Genomic DNA, 14,607 nt, shown 5'->3' on the forward strand with positions numbered 1-14,607 from the left:
TGATTGTAGTCAGCATCTGTGCACTGTTTATGTTTTGCTCTCTGCCTCGGGATCGTGTTTGTCCATACCCGAGTGACAAGTAGCTAAAAACATCCCCTGAAAAACCAATTAAGCAGAGGTTGGTAATCCTCTCTCTGCAGGCGGTACCGGCCGTCACATACTGTAGCTGCTGTACCAGCATGTGCAGATCATGCAGTGTCCAGTGTGACGAAGCTCCTCTCACTTGGGTTTGTTTGTCATGCTGTATAACTGGTGAAACAAGGGCCTAAATTACTAAATACATCATCAGTATTTTGGCCTGAAAAAGGACGATATTTACATAAACAAAGGTCTCAAAACAACATGAACATGCCAATATGTTGCACCACAAAATATGACCTCGGAAACAGCCGTAGAGTTGAATCAGCACTTCTTTGACACAAAAATTGAACATTATAACCCTCAAAAACTAGTATATATTGCAGGGCTGCTGGGTAGGAGCATGCTACAGGGTGTTTATGTCTTTTTTTTTTTTTAAAGCACCCCCACTTATGTTCAAGAGCTCGAAGATTATCAGATTATTCTGTGACACATCCTGCAGCCACAAGATGAAAAGAGACTTCTCTCCTGTTTTTCCCTCAAAGATATGCCAAAGGAAAAGCATCACATACATCACAAACAAGCCTCATTCATTTGGAAATATAGAGCATAAAATGTCACATCAGTTGTCTGAATTTGGTTTGAACGTTCAGTGTTTAGTTCAGTGAAGCGCTCAGCGTCGGGGACTTTAACATCCACAGTGATCTAGACGAGGATCCAGGATATACGACGTGTATCCAGGCAGCATTAATGGCACCACATGAACCGAGAGCTCAGCTCCCACCTCTGTTAGGTAACTGGATTACATCTCGTCTCCTGCTCTGTTGAGCCCGTCGAACACGTTCTCTGTGTTTTTTTGCTCGCGGAGCTGCCTCGTCCTCATGGGTCCTCACACGGCCCTCCGTGAAGGACGACATCAAACGTAACACGTCTAACATTTTAGAGGGAGGGAGACTCATGGTGAAAAGTCATTCATCGGGATTCCAGCTCCTTAAACGGGCTTTTCATGACTTTATAACTTTGCAAATTGAATATCTTAATCAAAACAATCTCACTACGATGTGCATTGTGTAGATATTGTGGAGCTTTTGATCACATCACATGATCTTCATCATCAGGAGTTGCAGTTTGACCAGCTGCAATGGAAGTGTGGATGCTCAAATTTCAATTTTTTGGAAAAATCTTTGTATTTTTAGCCATGGGTTAGTCACATCACACCATTTAGTATTCACATCATTTACTTAACGATATAATTAGCAGTAAAACACAGTACAAATACTGTAAATGTAGGTAGAATGGCTCCTGTTAGTGTTACTGGATCATTGTTATTGATACAAAGATTAAAGTACTAAATATTGAAGTTCTATAATATTATAGATCACTTCCTAAAGTACTTGGTAGTTCAATTTATGATACTTGATGTTTTTATGTGTTTCATGTGTCCAAAATGTTGTCAGAAATGGAAATATAATAATAATAAGCTCTAAATTTAGATTAAATTCAGAGTAATCAAAATATGAATTACTTGCTGCCCTACTTCAGACAACAAGAATATTTGAATCCTCTCATTGTCTAACCTGCTGATCCTGACCTTACAGGGGGCTTTTGGCAGACTGCAGCAGATCTCTCTCAACAACCAGCCGATCGTAACAGGGAGTGGAGTCTGAGGTCTGCGCTCTGAAATGGATTCATACGGGTCTTCACTCAACCGCAGCCAGTCGCTGGCGAGCGGCCTGGAGAAGTCCTCACCGTCGTGGAACAAACCATCGCACTCCCGGAGCAGCAGCACAGTGTCGTCCCGCCACTCCAGACAGGTGAGGCTTCGTGTCAGGTCAGACTTCTCCACCTCTTCCTTCCTCCACTCCGTCACCAGGAGGAGGTCTAGAATAATGACTGACCTTTGTCGTCACTTTAGGTGTTTGTTTTTGGCACTGAGAGGCTTTGGTTACTGATGAAGTAACCACACAGGTTTGAAATGTAGTCAGTAATGAAATACATATCAAGTAATCTAATCTGAATACTTAAGATCAAAAACAAACATGGACGCAGTCACAAAAACTTAAAAAACGTATTAAAATATTTTGTTTTCGCTTTAAACATCTGAAATCATTTTCAGTAAAGTAAAGTAAAATGCATTTTTCCCACATGTTGTAGAGGCTTTAGAGTTTTTGTCGTTGATTTTAATAAGACACATAGAGAACATACTCAAAGTGTTCTCTGTTTTCACTGTCAATATATAAAGTTCACTGAAAATAAAAATGAATAAAGGCTCCATTATCCATGAATTATCACTGAATAAATAACAACAGTATTAGTTAAACATACATTATTTAAAAAAAATAATTCCATAATTAAAATATTTCCACATTTTAAAGACTTAAACATAAATTTAATCACATAATCTTTGACAGTGTAAATATAATGTAGTTGCACATTAATCTGCTCAATAGCACTTAAACAACATATAAAAAGAGGAAAATCACACAAGTAAAAATAAGAATTTAAAGACAAGACAGCGGTTAAACTATAGGAATAAAATGACCTTCTGTACACCAGAATATTTCACGGTTTTGCTGATCAATTGATCAGTTGATCAAAAGAGAAGAAAACTGTGACTCACTTCACACAATCTGTTGCATTTGCTGTTGTTGGTTTTCAAAACCGAACGTAGCAAAGTCACCTCAGAGTCGATGTTTTTTCCGTAGATTATCAAAGACTGGGAGGTGATCGATGACGTTCACGTAGAGATGCACACGGGAGGCGATAATCCGCACGATGTGACCACCCCGGGTATCTGTGAGGGATATCTTCTCAAGAGGAGGAAGTGGCCGCTGAAGGGGTGGCACAAGGTGAGAAATCTGCCCTCTGTTCATCCCTCTTAGATGTCAAGATGCTGACTTCATGAATAAAAGATGATGTTTGATCTCTTGTCCAGCGTTACTTCGTCTTGGAAGCAGGGATCTTACGCTACTCTAAAAACCAACAAGATGTAAGTGAACGTTAAAAATTCTAAAACAGGATTTTTCTCCTGCTGGATTTGGAGACACTTAAACGTATCTTCTTTTCCGTTGCAGGTCTCCAGGGGAAGAGTGCAGGGCTCCCTGGATGTCAGCCTGGCTGTCATGTCGATAAACAAGAAATCAAATCGGGTTGACTTGGATGCAGGCGACATTCTCTATCATGTGAAGGTGAATTTAGTCTTCAAATGCTGCCGCTATCTGTCTAACAAATAAATAGAGTGCCCTCAGATTAAAAAGACTTTCCTTGTCTCTTCAAGGCAAAGAGTCATGAACTCTTCTACATTTGGGTGACCAAGCTACAAGCCCACCGCTTGTACAAGAAGAATGAGGCGGCTCATCTTCACGGCGGCTTCCTCCTGAATTTGTCGCATGGCAGCGCGGCGCTACAAGCCCAGAGAAATGGAGATCTGGTGATTAAAACCCAATAATCTGAATTTCAGGCTTTAAAATGTCTTAAAGGTGTTGAAATTGATTGGTTTATGAAGTTTGTGTTACTTTTTACTTCTAAATGTGTCAAAAGTACAAAACAAAGCACACCCAGCTAAGTGCATCGTGACAGTGTGCATGTCTCCTCTCATCAAAAAAACTTCTAGAAATAATCATTTTAAAAGGTTTTTTTTAACCTTCGTCTTGTATGGATGAGTGCAGCGTGTGTGGTTCTTGGTGGAGGCTTGTAGAAAATAACAAATGTAAACCTCACTGGCAAGAAAACCGTTGTGGATGTCAGAAAAACATAAAGCCACCGTAAAGAAAACGGAGGAAGCCTAGTTGTAGTCTAGTTCTCGTGTACACACACTTGCATACAGCTGAATGTGACTCTGACTTTCCTTCATACCCTTTCACATCCTACTTTTTGTCAGTATGGAGAAGAAATTGGTCTTAAATTGCTCCCACAGTGGTTTTTAAATGGTCCTATAAAGTCTTAAATTTAACTTTAGAAATCCTGAAATTAACAACAAAGTGAAAACCTAACACAATAATCTTTACAGGTGAGTCTTAGATTAACTTCCTCTGTGTGTGTTCACGTCACCAGAGCTCTGCAGGCTTGGCGGATTCAGCTGCAGCATCGGGGATGCTGCCCTCAGCTAACACCGGCGTGAACAGCAAAGTGTCTGCCTGGCTGCAGCAAAGTCACGACAGCGAGTCCTGCGTTCAAGGTATTTATCGTGTTTTAGCAAACGCAAGGACGCAATATTCACAAAGAGCCTCGTGAAGAAACACATTGATTAAGGTCTGAATAGTCTGAACCAGAATTAAAGGGCAAAGACGAAGAGTGCATGGAACAGAAACGATCTGTTTCTGCTGCAGTGATTTCTTATATTTATAATTTAACTTTAACTGTCCATCACTGGTGCTCTTTTAAAGAAGAATCCCACCCTGAAACACTGAAACACTGCTAAGAAAGTTAGATGTACATAAATTAGATGGATAAATTAGTTTTGAAAGGCACAGATTCACGATATCTGGATGTGTAAAAGTATCCATAAACTCTTCTTCCTGTAACTGCACCCACAGTAATACAGCCAACCCTCCTTTTTTCACTGTAAAATGTGATCGTGCCCACAGGACTCTTATCGGATTAATTAATTAGCGTCTCTCATGTGTTCTTCCAGAGCTGAATCGCTGCCATTTGGACCTTTCTGAGCTAAACCGCTTGATCCAGAGGCTGCAGACCTTGGAGGCGGGCCAGGCTTTCACTAACGGAGACCTGAGGCGCATCATCAGCATACAGGTAGACTTTAGCTTTTAGACCCAATCACTCCGTGTTTGTAGGCTAGCTAATGAAAAGTAGCTCCATAGTTAAATTACACTGTGCTTAATTAACAATAATAATAATGATAACAAGCTTTATTTATAAGTTATAAAGTGATTTACATGGTCAAAGCAGGATTAAAAACATTTCAGGACTTGAAGTAAAACAAATCAGACCCTTAAACAAAATAAACGATAAATAATAAATCTAATAAGACATAATAATGACTGCAGTCAGCAGTTTTTCTTACCAACTTAGTTTATTTATCTCTTTCTTTTTCTATTTATCTATTCATCTGTCTATTTTTTTTAATCCTGGCGTGACATTGAAGGAAAAAGGGCAAAGCAAGAATTTCATTGTGCGGTGAAACTTGTTTTTTATCTGCACTTATGGCAATAAAATGACTGAACTGAATTGAATTTTATTCTGTCGTTAAAAAAAGAAGGTTTTTAGTGTTTAGTTTGAGCTGATGAACATGAAATATGGAGTTTTATTGAAAGCTTGTTTTAAATACTTGGGCTTTATAGCTTAAATGGGCATTTTCAAGAATTAGACTGAGTCACGCTAATATATGGTTTATTTCTTTTTTGTAATGAAGCACAATTTTGGACATAACTCAAGAATTAATTCGCTAATTATGACAAAAAATCCCACAAATGTCTAATTGGATGAAATAATGAAGTGATGACATTTATTGTTCAAAAGGTCAAAGGTCGACTTCACTGGCACAAAAACACTTTTCTGGTTATTCATAACTCGGGAACAGAAAACAAGATTGTGACCATAATTTTTCACATTTGATACCGAGTTGGCGACGCTAATCTCGACTCTGGACCGACGTGGATGTAAACTGCAGCCTGACGGTTCGACTGTGCGCCAGTAATTCTGTTCTTTTCTCTTTTGTGGTTCAGAATCTTTCGCTTGAGAAGCCGAAGAAGCCGAGGTCGGGGAAGATGTGGGGCCACTCTCGCACGCTGTCCAGAGTGGAGGCCCTGGGAATGGTAAGAATGGTCTGTTTTTATTTTATTTATCCTCCTGATGTTGTTTCACATTGATTTCTATGTTGATTCAACCATTATTAATTAACCCTAACCCTAATTAACCATAATTAACCAAGTTAATTTGAAATACTACTTAGTTTTTGATTGAAATCATACATGAAGTCTTATTATTGGTAATCTTTACAACATATTGGGTTTAAGTATTTGACATCCCAACCCTCCAGTAACACTTTGGGGTCTTTCTCTAATCCAAAGCCTATTCGTGGGATTACTAAATCGGTAAGTTGGCAACGGGCACAACATGAAACAATCATCCTGAATGATGAATTAATGTGTTGTTTTTAGGTTGAAATGGTAAATTTGTTTTATTAATTGCACCAAATAAGCTCAGGCTGGTGTATTTGTATTAGATGCCTTAAAAAAAGTGTTTTATTCAACATCCAGAATTTATATTACACTTGAATATCTTGTTTTTCTCACAGAACCGAGCGAAGCAATGTCTGAAATGTTTGATTGTAGAATGGGCACATTTATAGATCAATAACGTAAACCAGCATTTAGTTTAGGAGCTAGACCAGTAGTTTTCAGTGCTGCTTTAGAAACCAGAGTACTGCTGGACGTCACAGCAGGAAACCCACAGGTGCAACTAATGACAGTGATTATCATTACCATTTCCATTTTGGTCAGATTAGTGTCACTGATTTAATTCACCAGGATAATCACGGGCATGAAACATTAAATGATAAAACAATTACAATCACACCAGGGATCCAATAAGCCTCAGAGCAGAAATAACTGTCAGGGATTTCTGTTAAAAGGATGTTTGACATTTTGGGAAATGTGCTTATTTGCTAATATTTTCATGTTGATGAATTTCACTCGGTAAGTATGAAGCTGCCGCCAGCAGCCGGTTAGCTTAGTTTAGCTAAAACACTGAACAGCTAGCTGGATTTATGGGATCTTTTTTAGCTGATTGTCTTCAGTCCTCCTCTGTTCACCTCATAGCTGTCCTCCAGTCACCTGGGCAGCTCGGCTCACCTCGGTACATCCGTCCCCTCCATCCCTGACTATGTCTACTCCCAGCTGTCCCCTCCTCCTACCATATCGCCCGAGGGCAAGAAAATCCAGCAGGACATCTGCGCCATGTCGCTACGAGGTCAGAAAAACAGACACATGCATGTACAGTATACACAAACACAGGTAGACAGAGGTGTCATTACCTGGCTTTATTACTGATGCAGTATTTTATGGTTTGCTATTTCTGAATAGCAGATAGATCTGGATGAGCAGCTGTAAAATCATAACAAACTAGCAATAAAATCTGTTTTCAATCAAGAAAATAATTTTTACATCAACACTTTATGTCAAATTATTAATTTCTTTAGTACAAAGTTGTGTAATAATAATGTACAGCCTCACCCTGCCAGGGTTTCTTTTACTGCCTCGCTGTACATTCATCCTTACGTATTGCAGGTGGATGAAATGCACACAGAATCAAAAATCAGAGGAAGTCTGCAGAGATTATACAAGAGGGAAAATGTATATTCAAAGAAATCTGTCACTTCTTAATGCTCCTCAGTGCTCGGCTCCCTGAAGAATGTGCATGAAACTCTGACCCAGGAGAGGCAGAAGCTGCAGGAAGTCTGGGAAACTAACAACGTCCGCACATTAGCAGAGGTAAGATTCATTCTGCACCTGTCACCTGGACAGGACTGGACTCCCTTGTGGTTTTTGATGGTAGATTTTCTTTGTTCCTTCCTCTTTCTCCTCCTCTTCCTCCGCCGTTAGCCTGCACCGGTGAGGCGTTCGTCCCACGGGCCTCCTTCAGTAGCAGATTCGGCTGCTGAGTATTTTGACGCCAGCGATGACATCCTGTGCGGGAGCTCCTCTGAGGTGTCTGATGAATCGGGGCTTAGTGATGGAAGCACCACCAACTCTGAGCCAGAGGAAGGACACGGTGGGTACATGTATAGAAAAGGGGACATGTTTTACTCATCATGAAGCATCTAATGGATGTCACAGGTGGGACAACCACCACCTGACCTCCTGACAAAGGTTTAGGTAGCATCTCAAAGTGGACCGAAATGAAAGCTGCTGCCTTTTTTAAATAAATGTTTGTTTATGAAATGCTCAATCGCCCACAAACTGTTATTACAAAAAAAAACAAACATGAAAAATGTCTCTGACCCATTAAGAAATACTAAATTTCTCCAAATGTTTTTGCCCAATGTTTGATATCATCATGATAAAACAGTTTGGGCTCTAAGAACCAACACATGAGGCAACGAGCCCCGCTCTCCCCTGCCTTCGTCAATGCAATGACTTGTGGTTATCCTGTCCCCCGGCTGCTAAAAACAGAAAGCAGAGTGTTGAATATTATCTCCTTTCACCACCATTGCAGCATCAGCCACCCGGAAGTACCGTGCCAGCATTTCCAAGACTCCTAACAGCGTTGTTCCCAAGAGCACCGGCCGGCGAATCACACTGCCCGCTCACTGTCCTGACAACAGCCACGTGGGCCTCATGGCTATCCTCTACAATAACATAGGCAAGGAGGCTTTTATTGATAAGTCACAAAGTGTTTTTTGACAGTTTTCTGAGGCTTACGTGCTGTTGTTCTTCAGGTAAAGACTTGGCTCGAGTGTCCATGCCTGCTCCTCTCAATGAGCCTGTGAACCTGCTGCAGAGGCTGTGTGAAGAGCTGGAGTACAGTGAGCTGCTGGATGCTGCCAACAACACATCAGACCCCTACCAGAGGATGGTAAGACAAACCAGCCATAAAGAAACAAGAAGAAGAAACAACGTCGACGCTGTAAAAGTCGGATTTGTTGTAGCAACCCTGATAAATTTGTGCACACAGTGAGGAAATGGTTGATAAATTAAATAAATGTTACAAATTACACTGAACGTTTTACAAGAAAAGAAATTATTTGACGACTTTCAGTAGAAAGCCTACTTTGATCTTTAATGTTTGAGCCTTAGATCTGAAATATTGCTAAATACTGTGGCTGCTTTTGCTTCTCACTTTGACACCAAATCCTCCAACATTGTCTTGTCGGTCAACTCTCGTCAGATGATGAGTGAATGAGTGAATTCACTTTATAATCATATCGTCCGTTGTCTGATTAAGTATTGATAACAAGCTTGGTTTTTGATCAATGTGGGTGCTGATATGTGAAAATTAAATGCTTTTTAAAAAAAATAAATAAAACAATGATAATAAATTCATCATTCAGACCAATAAAAGACCTTCAAGTGAGCTTGATATCAACACACCAGATCGAAGAATAGGATTGAAACATTACCAATCATCAGTCATCAGAAATACAGTATATATATTTTTGTTGTCTAACTACTACAAGGAAGCAAACTTAATACGAAACAGCTCTAATTAACTGTTGTTTTCCTCATCAAATCAAAGTGAGCTGTTGTATTTGATCTCTTCCAGGTTTACATTGCTGCCTTCGCCATCTCAGGTTACTCCTCTGCGACGTTCAGAAACCGCTATAAGCCCTTTAACCCAGTGCTGGGGGAGACCTACGAGTGCATCAGAGAGGACCGGGGCTTCCGCCTCATCAGTGAGCAGGTAGAAGAAGAGCTTCACAAACTAATTATATCTCTATGTAAAGTGTCCTTGGGCTTCTTGAAAGTTCTTCTTCTTATTATTAAATATCTTAGTCAGTTTCTTGTTTGTCTCATATCCATGAAAACCTTTAAGGTCCAGATGAAACTGACTTCCGTATCGTGACGTATTTCTGAGTGAAACACGAGTGACATAACATTGGGAGGAATTTGATTTGAATGACTGATGGTGTACAGAGATAGTTTTCATCGTTTCCGTCAGAGGGAGAGAGACGAATCCCATCTTATTCTCCAATAACTCCATAACTTGTGGTGGGAAGTCATGTTGTTATGTCATGACAAGGCAACATGGACGCCAAAAGATTCCTCACTGTTGGCGTCTAGAAGCTATTGAGTTTAGTTAGCCAGCAAATGTGTGTATGTAAGACCATTATTTTCCTCAGACTATATGAATTATGATATATTAACTTACCGACCACCAAATAATTAACGTCCATGTCAGCAAAATGTCACAACTTGGAGCTTTCAGAAAATTAAAGTTGTGTCTGTACCACAAGAGAAGGGGCGTTCATACGGCCTCTTATTGTGAAAACTGTAAACACGACCCTATTTAGAGGCAGAAAATTGTCTGCTGTGAAGAATCAGTGTTTAAGGCATAAGACTGAACGCCTTTTCTTCAGGTGCTACAAACTAAATCAATTAAATTAATGATTTCAGTCAGTCAGAAGCATCTAAGCTCACAGGGATGAAGTGTGGGGGAGTACTACTACATATGTGAAAAAATGGATTTAAACCTTTTGTGAGCTCTTGAAGGCCTTCGTGGATCAGCGTTCAATCTTCTTCATGCTGATCTGAAAGTTTCAGAGTCAGTAATTCACCTCTTAATACTTCACCAGGTCTGCCACCATCCCCCCATCTCCGCCTGCCACGCCGAGTCCGAGAACTTCTGCTTCTGGCAAGGTGAGACTCTTCCTTCGTCAAACCACATTCTCGATTTCTTATCTTATCCTCCAGCTTTGCTTTGGAAATCGCTGATTGGAAAAACTGATCAGATGTAAATCCTGTTTATATTCCTGAACAGACCAGCGATGGAAGAATAAATTCTGGGGGAAGTCACTGGAGATTCTGCCAACTGGCATGGTGAATGTCACTCTTCCAAGGTAAACAGTCTCCATGTGGCCATCTGTATTCGCATTTTAAATTTAGACACCAGCCATTAAATGTAAGTGAAACTCATGTTTTCAGAAGTTGTTTGAGACATGAAACACTTTCCATAAATATTTCCACTTTTAAAATGACACAGACAGGACAGACTTTAAAACGTGTCCATGATTTTATGGCACTGCGCAGAAAATAAATCCCTCAAAATTAATATATTAATAATAGAATAATGAATCTAAGGCAGCAACTTATGATTTGATGATGATCTTTTGGGATTTTTATGTAACAGTGTAGAAAGAGACAGAAAACACTGGGCAGATTGTTGATTTTTTCTTAAAATGTCAGAAAATTGTGGAAAATTGCTGCCACGACTTCCCCAAACCCAAAGTTGATGTCTTCAAATTGCTTGTTTTGTAATACCCAAAGATATTCTTGCACACATTCACATTAGAGAAGCTCAAATCAGAGAATCAGGCTTTTCTTTCTTTGAATAGTTGAATTTTGATGTTTCTTTTTTTTCCAGGTATGGAGACCACTATGAGTGGAACAAAGTGGTGACCTGCATCCATAACGTCCTCAGTCAGCAGCGCTACCTGGAGCATTATGGAGAGGTCACCATCCGCAACCTCAATAGCAACGTCTGCACCTGCAAGATTACCTTCGTCAAGGTGAGTGAAATGACTTCCTGCGCTCCTCAGCCCTGTTCTCCTTTAATAGTTTGGCCGTGTGCGGTTACGTTGCATTTTGTCTCGCTGCAGTCTCGTTATTGGGGCTCAGACACGAACAAGAACGAGGTGCAGGGCACGGTGGTGGACCAGAGCGGGAGTGTTATTCACCGGTTTGGAGGTCTGTGGCATGAAGGCATCTTCTGTGACACTCTGCCCACTCCGAAATGTGTCTGGAAGCCAAGTGAGTCCACGATCGTCACAAATCCAAGACTCATTTACGAACTTGTTTGTCCTTGAAGTTTTTCATGTGCTGATGTTACCAAGCTGATTGCTGAGACTCTACTTTAGAGGGTTTAAATGCAAGTGTTCAAACACTCCTTGTTGCCAAAACTGCTAATCAGCTAATGAATCCAAGGGTCACCTTTGTGCAGCGGCTCACGTTAGAGGCTTCTGTCACCCCACAGATCCCCAGCCAAAGGATTACCTGCTGTACTATGGCTTCTCCACCTTCGCCTTGGAGCTGAATGAACTCGTCCCAGACCTGAAGCCTCTCCTGCCTCCGACCGACAGCCGCCTGCGCCCAGACCAAAGGTGAGCAGAGCTGCACATGTTGCTGCAAAGACACCTCAAAGGCTTTTCTTCTTTTTTGCATCTAGAGGACATATTTACTGGATTTCCTCCAACAAGAGGAAAATAACTACCACTATCTTCTGACCAGGATTGATTGAACTTGTTGCTCTTTCAAATTTCCAGCTTTTTTCCCCGAAAACATATATTATATGTCAGAAATACACTTGTGGGTGTGGGAAAGGAAGCAGCAGACCTGCCCAAGGAATCTTATGATCACCAACCAGACCAAATGCTGCAGCGGTCGGTGCAACAACCAAATTTTAAACCCTCTCATTTTTCTCCATAGGATGCTGGAGGAGGGACATGTGGATGAAGCAGACAAAAAGAAAGATGAACTAGAGGACTTTCAGAGGGAGCGGAGGAAAGAGCTCGCCAAGAGGGGTGAAGAGCACATTCCACGTTTTTTCAAGTAAGTTCATCTCTTTAATAATCCTGGTTATTGAAGGATGATAACAAATTATTACATCCTGTATCACCTGTTTAACAATTTTTGCTGCATCTAACCTTTAAACCGTCTTACTAACGATGAATCATGGACTGTAAAATAATCATGCTTTACTGTATGTATCACTAAAACTAAATGTTAAATGTTTTATTGCATGAATATGTCTATATATTTACAGTATGTACAGTAAGTATTGATTATTTATTTATTCTCTCATAATGTAAAATATTCAGTTAGGGCTGTAACTAAAGATTATCTTTGTTGCTGATTGATCTGGCGATTATTTTCTCAGCTGACCATTAGAGAACTGTGAGAAATGACCATCACAAGCCGTAGATTACTTCATTAAATGTCATTAAACAAACCCAAAACCCAATGCAGCAAATTCTCTGATTAAGAGCCTGGAATGATCACTTTTATGTATGCTTACATTCTTACGGCTACATGTTATAAATCCATTGATGGTGATGTGGCTGAAAACAACCATTTGCTAGAAATTGTTGATATTGTGGAGATTTAGACACAGAAATTTCACAACAGGAAAAAAAAAAACCCACAAATATATGAATCATGGCGATTTCTCGAGTGTCTAGACGCTTCTTTTCTTCTCCTTCTCCAGGAAAGCCAAAGACTCCTGTGGACGGGACGTGTGGCTGACAAACGGGACTTACTGGAGGCTCAGGGAGGATCCAGGCTTTGCTAACGTGGAAAACATAACTCTGTGGTGATGAGACGACGGCGACGAGCAACGGCAGACAACAAACAAGAGAAAGATTGAAAGATATCGGGTGGATATTTGGACAGCATATATGAACCGCTCTGATTGAGCGGAGATGGTGCTGCTGGTCTCTTCTCGTTCCTTCTGTGCGCCCATGACTGGCTCATGGGAACCAGACAGTCGCCGGTCAAGGTACCACAGGAGAAAACTCTCTCATCAAGATTAATTTTATAATGCATTATAACTTTTTTAGATTACTTCAATCAATGCAGACGTTTATATTTTTGAGACTTTGAGAGTTTTCTGCCGGAAAGACTGAATGCACGATGCCCACTTGGCAGATCTTGAAATGACCAAATGACTGGAAAAGAAAAATGAAAACATTTTTTAAAATGGTCACAATTGCAGGTTAGTAGGATGCCTGCTATGCTAGTGTATTAAATGTAAACATTCAATCTAATCATGTCCTCCTCTTAACCACTTTACTGTGGTTTATAATGAGCGAATCAGTTGTTTGACTGTATAAATGCACTGAAGTCGACGCTACAGTCGGGGCTGGATGACCAAGTGGACCGGTTGGTTTGTGGTAATTTGATATATTGTGATTTTATTTGGGAATATGCACCACGACAGCACGAAAAGGACGGCATAATCAATATTTTTATGATGAGAATGTGGCAATGTGAGAGTCATTTGTATTGATGAACCTATCGAGAATCATCACCTGAACCTGCAGCTGCTCTCGGCTTTAGGGAGCTTTATAATCATCTCATTGTTTAACTTTACTCTCACTGCTCTTGTGGTGGTTTTTTTTTCGACTATCTTGGGAACATTTTCAGGATTCGGGAGCTAAAGAGCTGATATGTCCCTCCCAAATTGGTTGAGACCAAAAACAGAGCTAAAAGAGAGTAAATATTGGACTTAAACATGAGTTCAAATGATGATTAGTCAATTGAGGGTAAATAAATTGACAACTGTTTGGATAAATGATTATCATTTTAGTCATTTTTAAGCAAAAATCGTCTGGTTCCTCTGAAATGTGAGGATTTAACAGCTTTTTCTGTAAAAAAAAACAAAACTCAATATTTAAACACTTTATAGACATTTTGACATTTTATAGACAAATCAATGAATAATTGAGAGATTAAACAGATCAGTCAATAAAAACATAATCATTAGTTGCGGCTCTGATAATAATAATGATGCATCAAAACAGCTGGATGTGTAATAAGCAGCTGTTTGCTACCAGGTTAACCATCTTAACTTAAGGTTCACGTATTTTTTTCTTCTATTCCATTATTGCAGATTATCGTTGTCAAATTGCGCACTCACCTGAATAAATTCATGTTGTATTGATGAAGTTCAAAACAGTGTCTGTTTGGCCTGTTTGGCAATATTTTAATGTTTTTATCTGATTATTTAAAAAAAAACAATTCAGTATATACACATATGTAACAGGAGAGACACTATTATACTGTATTTTTATGTCATTGATAGTGAAAAACAATATCCAGCTGGTTGGAAACATGTACATACTGTATTTATACAGTA

The 14,607-nt window shown here is 39.9% G+C and overlaps 1 protein-coding gene across 1 annotated transcript; it reads left to right on the top strand.

Annotated features, from left to right (window-relative positions):
• Positions 1–1,760: 1,760 nt before the first annotated feature.
• On the top strand, positions 1,761–13,066 carry osbpl7 (oxysterol binding protein-like 7). The gene is made up of 22 exons (XM_070851713.1): positions 1,761–1,892; positions 2,784–2,927; positions 3,014–3,067; positions 3,153–3,266; positions 3,356–3,508; positions 4,132–4,255; positions 4,712–4,830; positions 5,763–5,852; positions 6,108–6,131; positions 6,858–7,008; positions 7,432–7,529; positions 7,641–7,809; positions 8,254–8,400; positions 8,477–8,613; positions 9,301–9,438; positions 10,331–10,394; positions 10,516–10,594; positions 11,119–11,263; positions 11,354–11,504; positions 11,728–11,854; positions 12,180–12,302; positions 12,958–13,066. Exons 1-22 carry the CDS (start codon positions 1,761–1,763, stop codon positions 13,064–13,066), a joined length of 2,592 nt encoding a protein of 863 aa, XP_070707814.1.
• Positions 13,067–14,607: the final 1,541 nt, after the last annotated feature.

Source organism: Pempheris klunzingeri, chromosome 20 (assembly GCF_042242105.1).
Source record: "Pempheris klunzingeri isolate RE-2024b chromosome 20, fPemKlu1.hap1, whole genome shotgun sequence".
Classification (NCBI taxonomy): Eukaryota; Metazoa; Chordata; class Actinopteri; order Acropomatiformes; family Pempheridae; genus Pempheris; species Pempheris klunzingeri.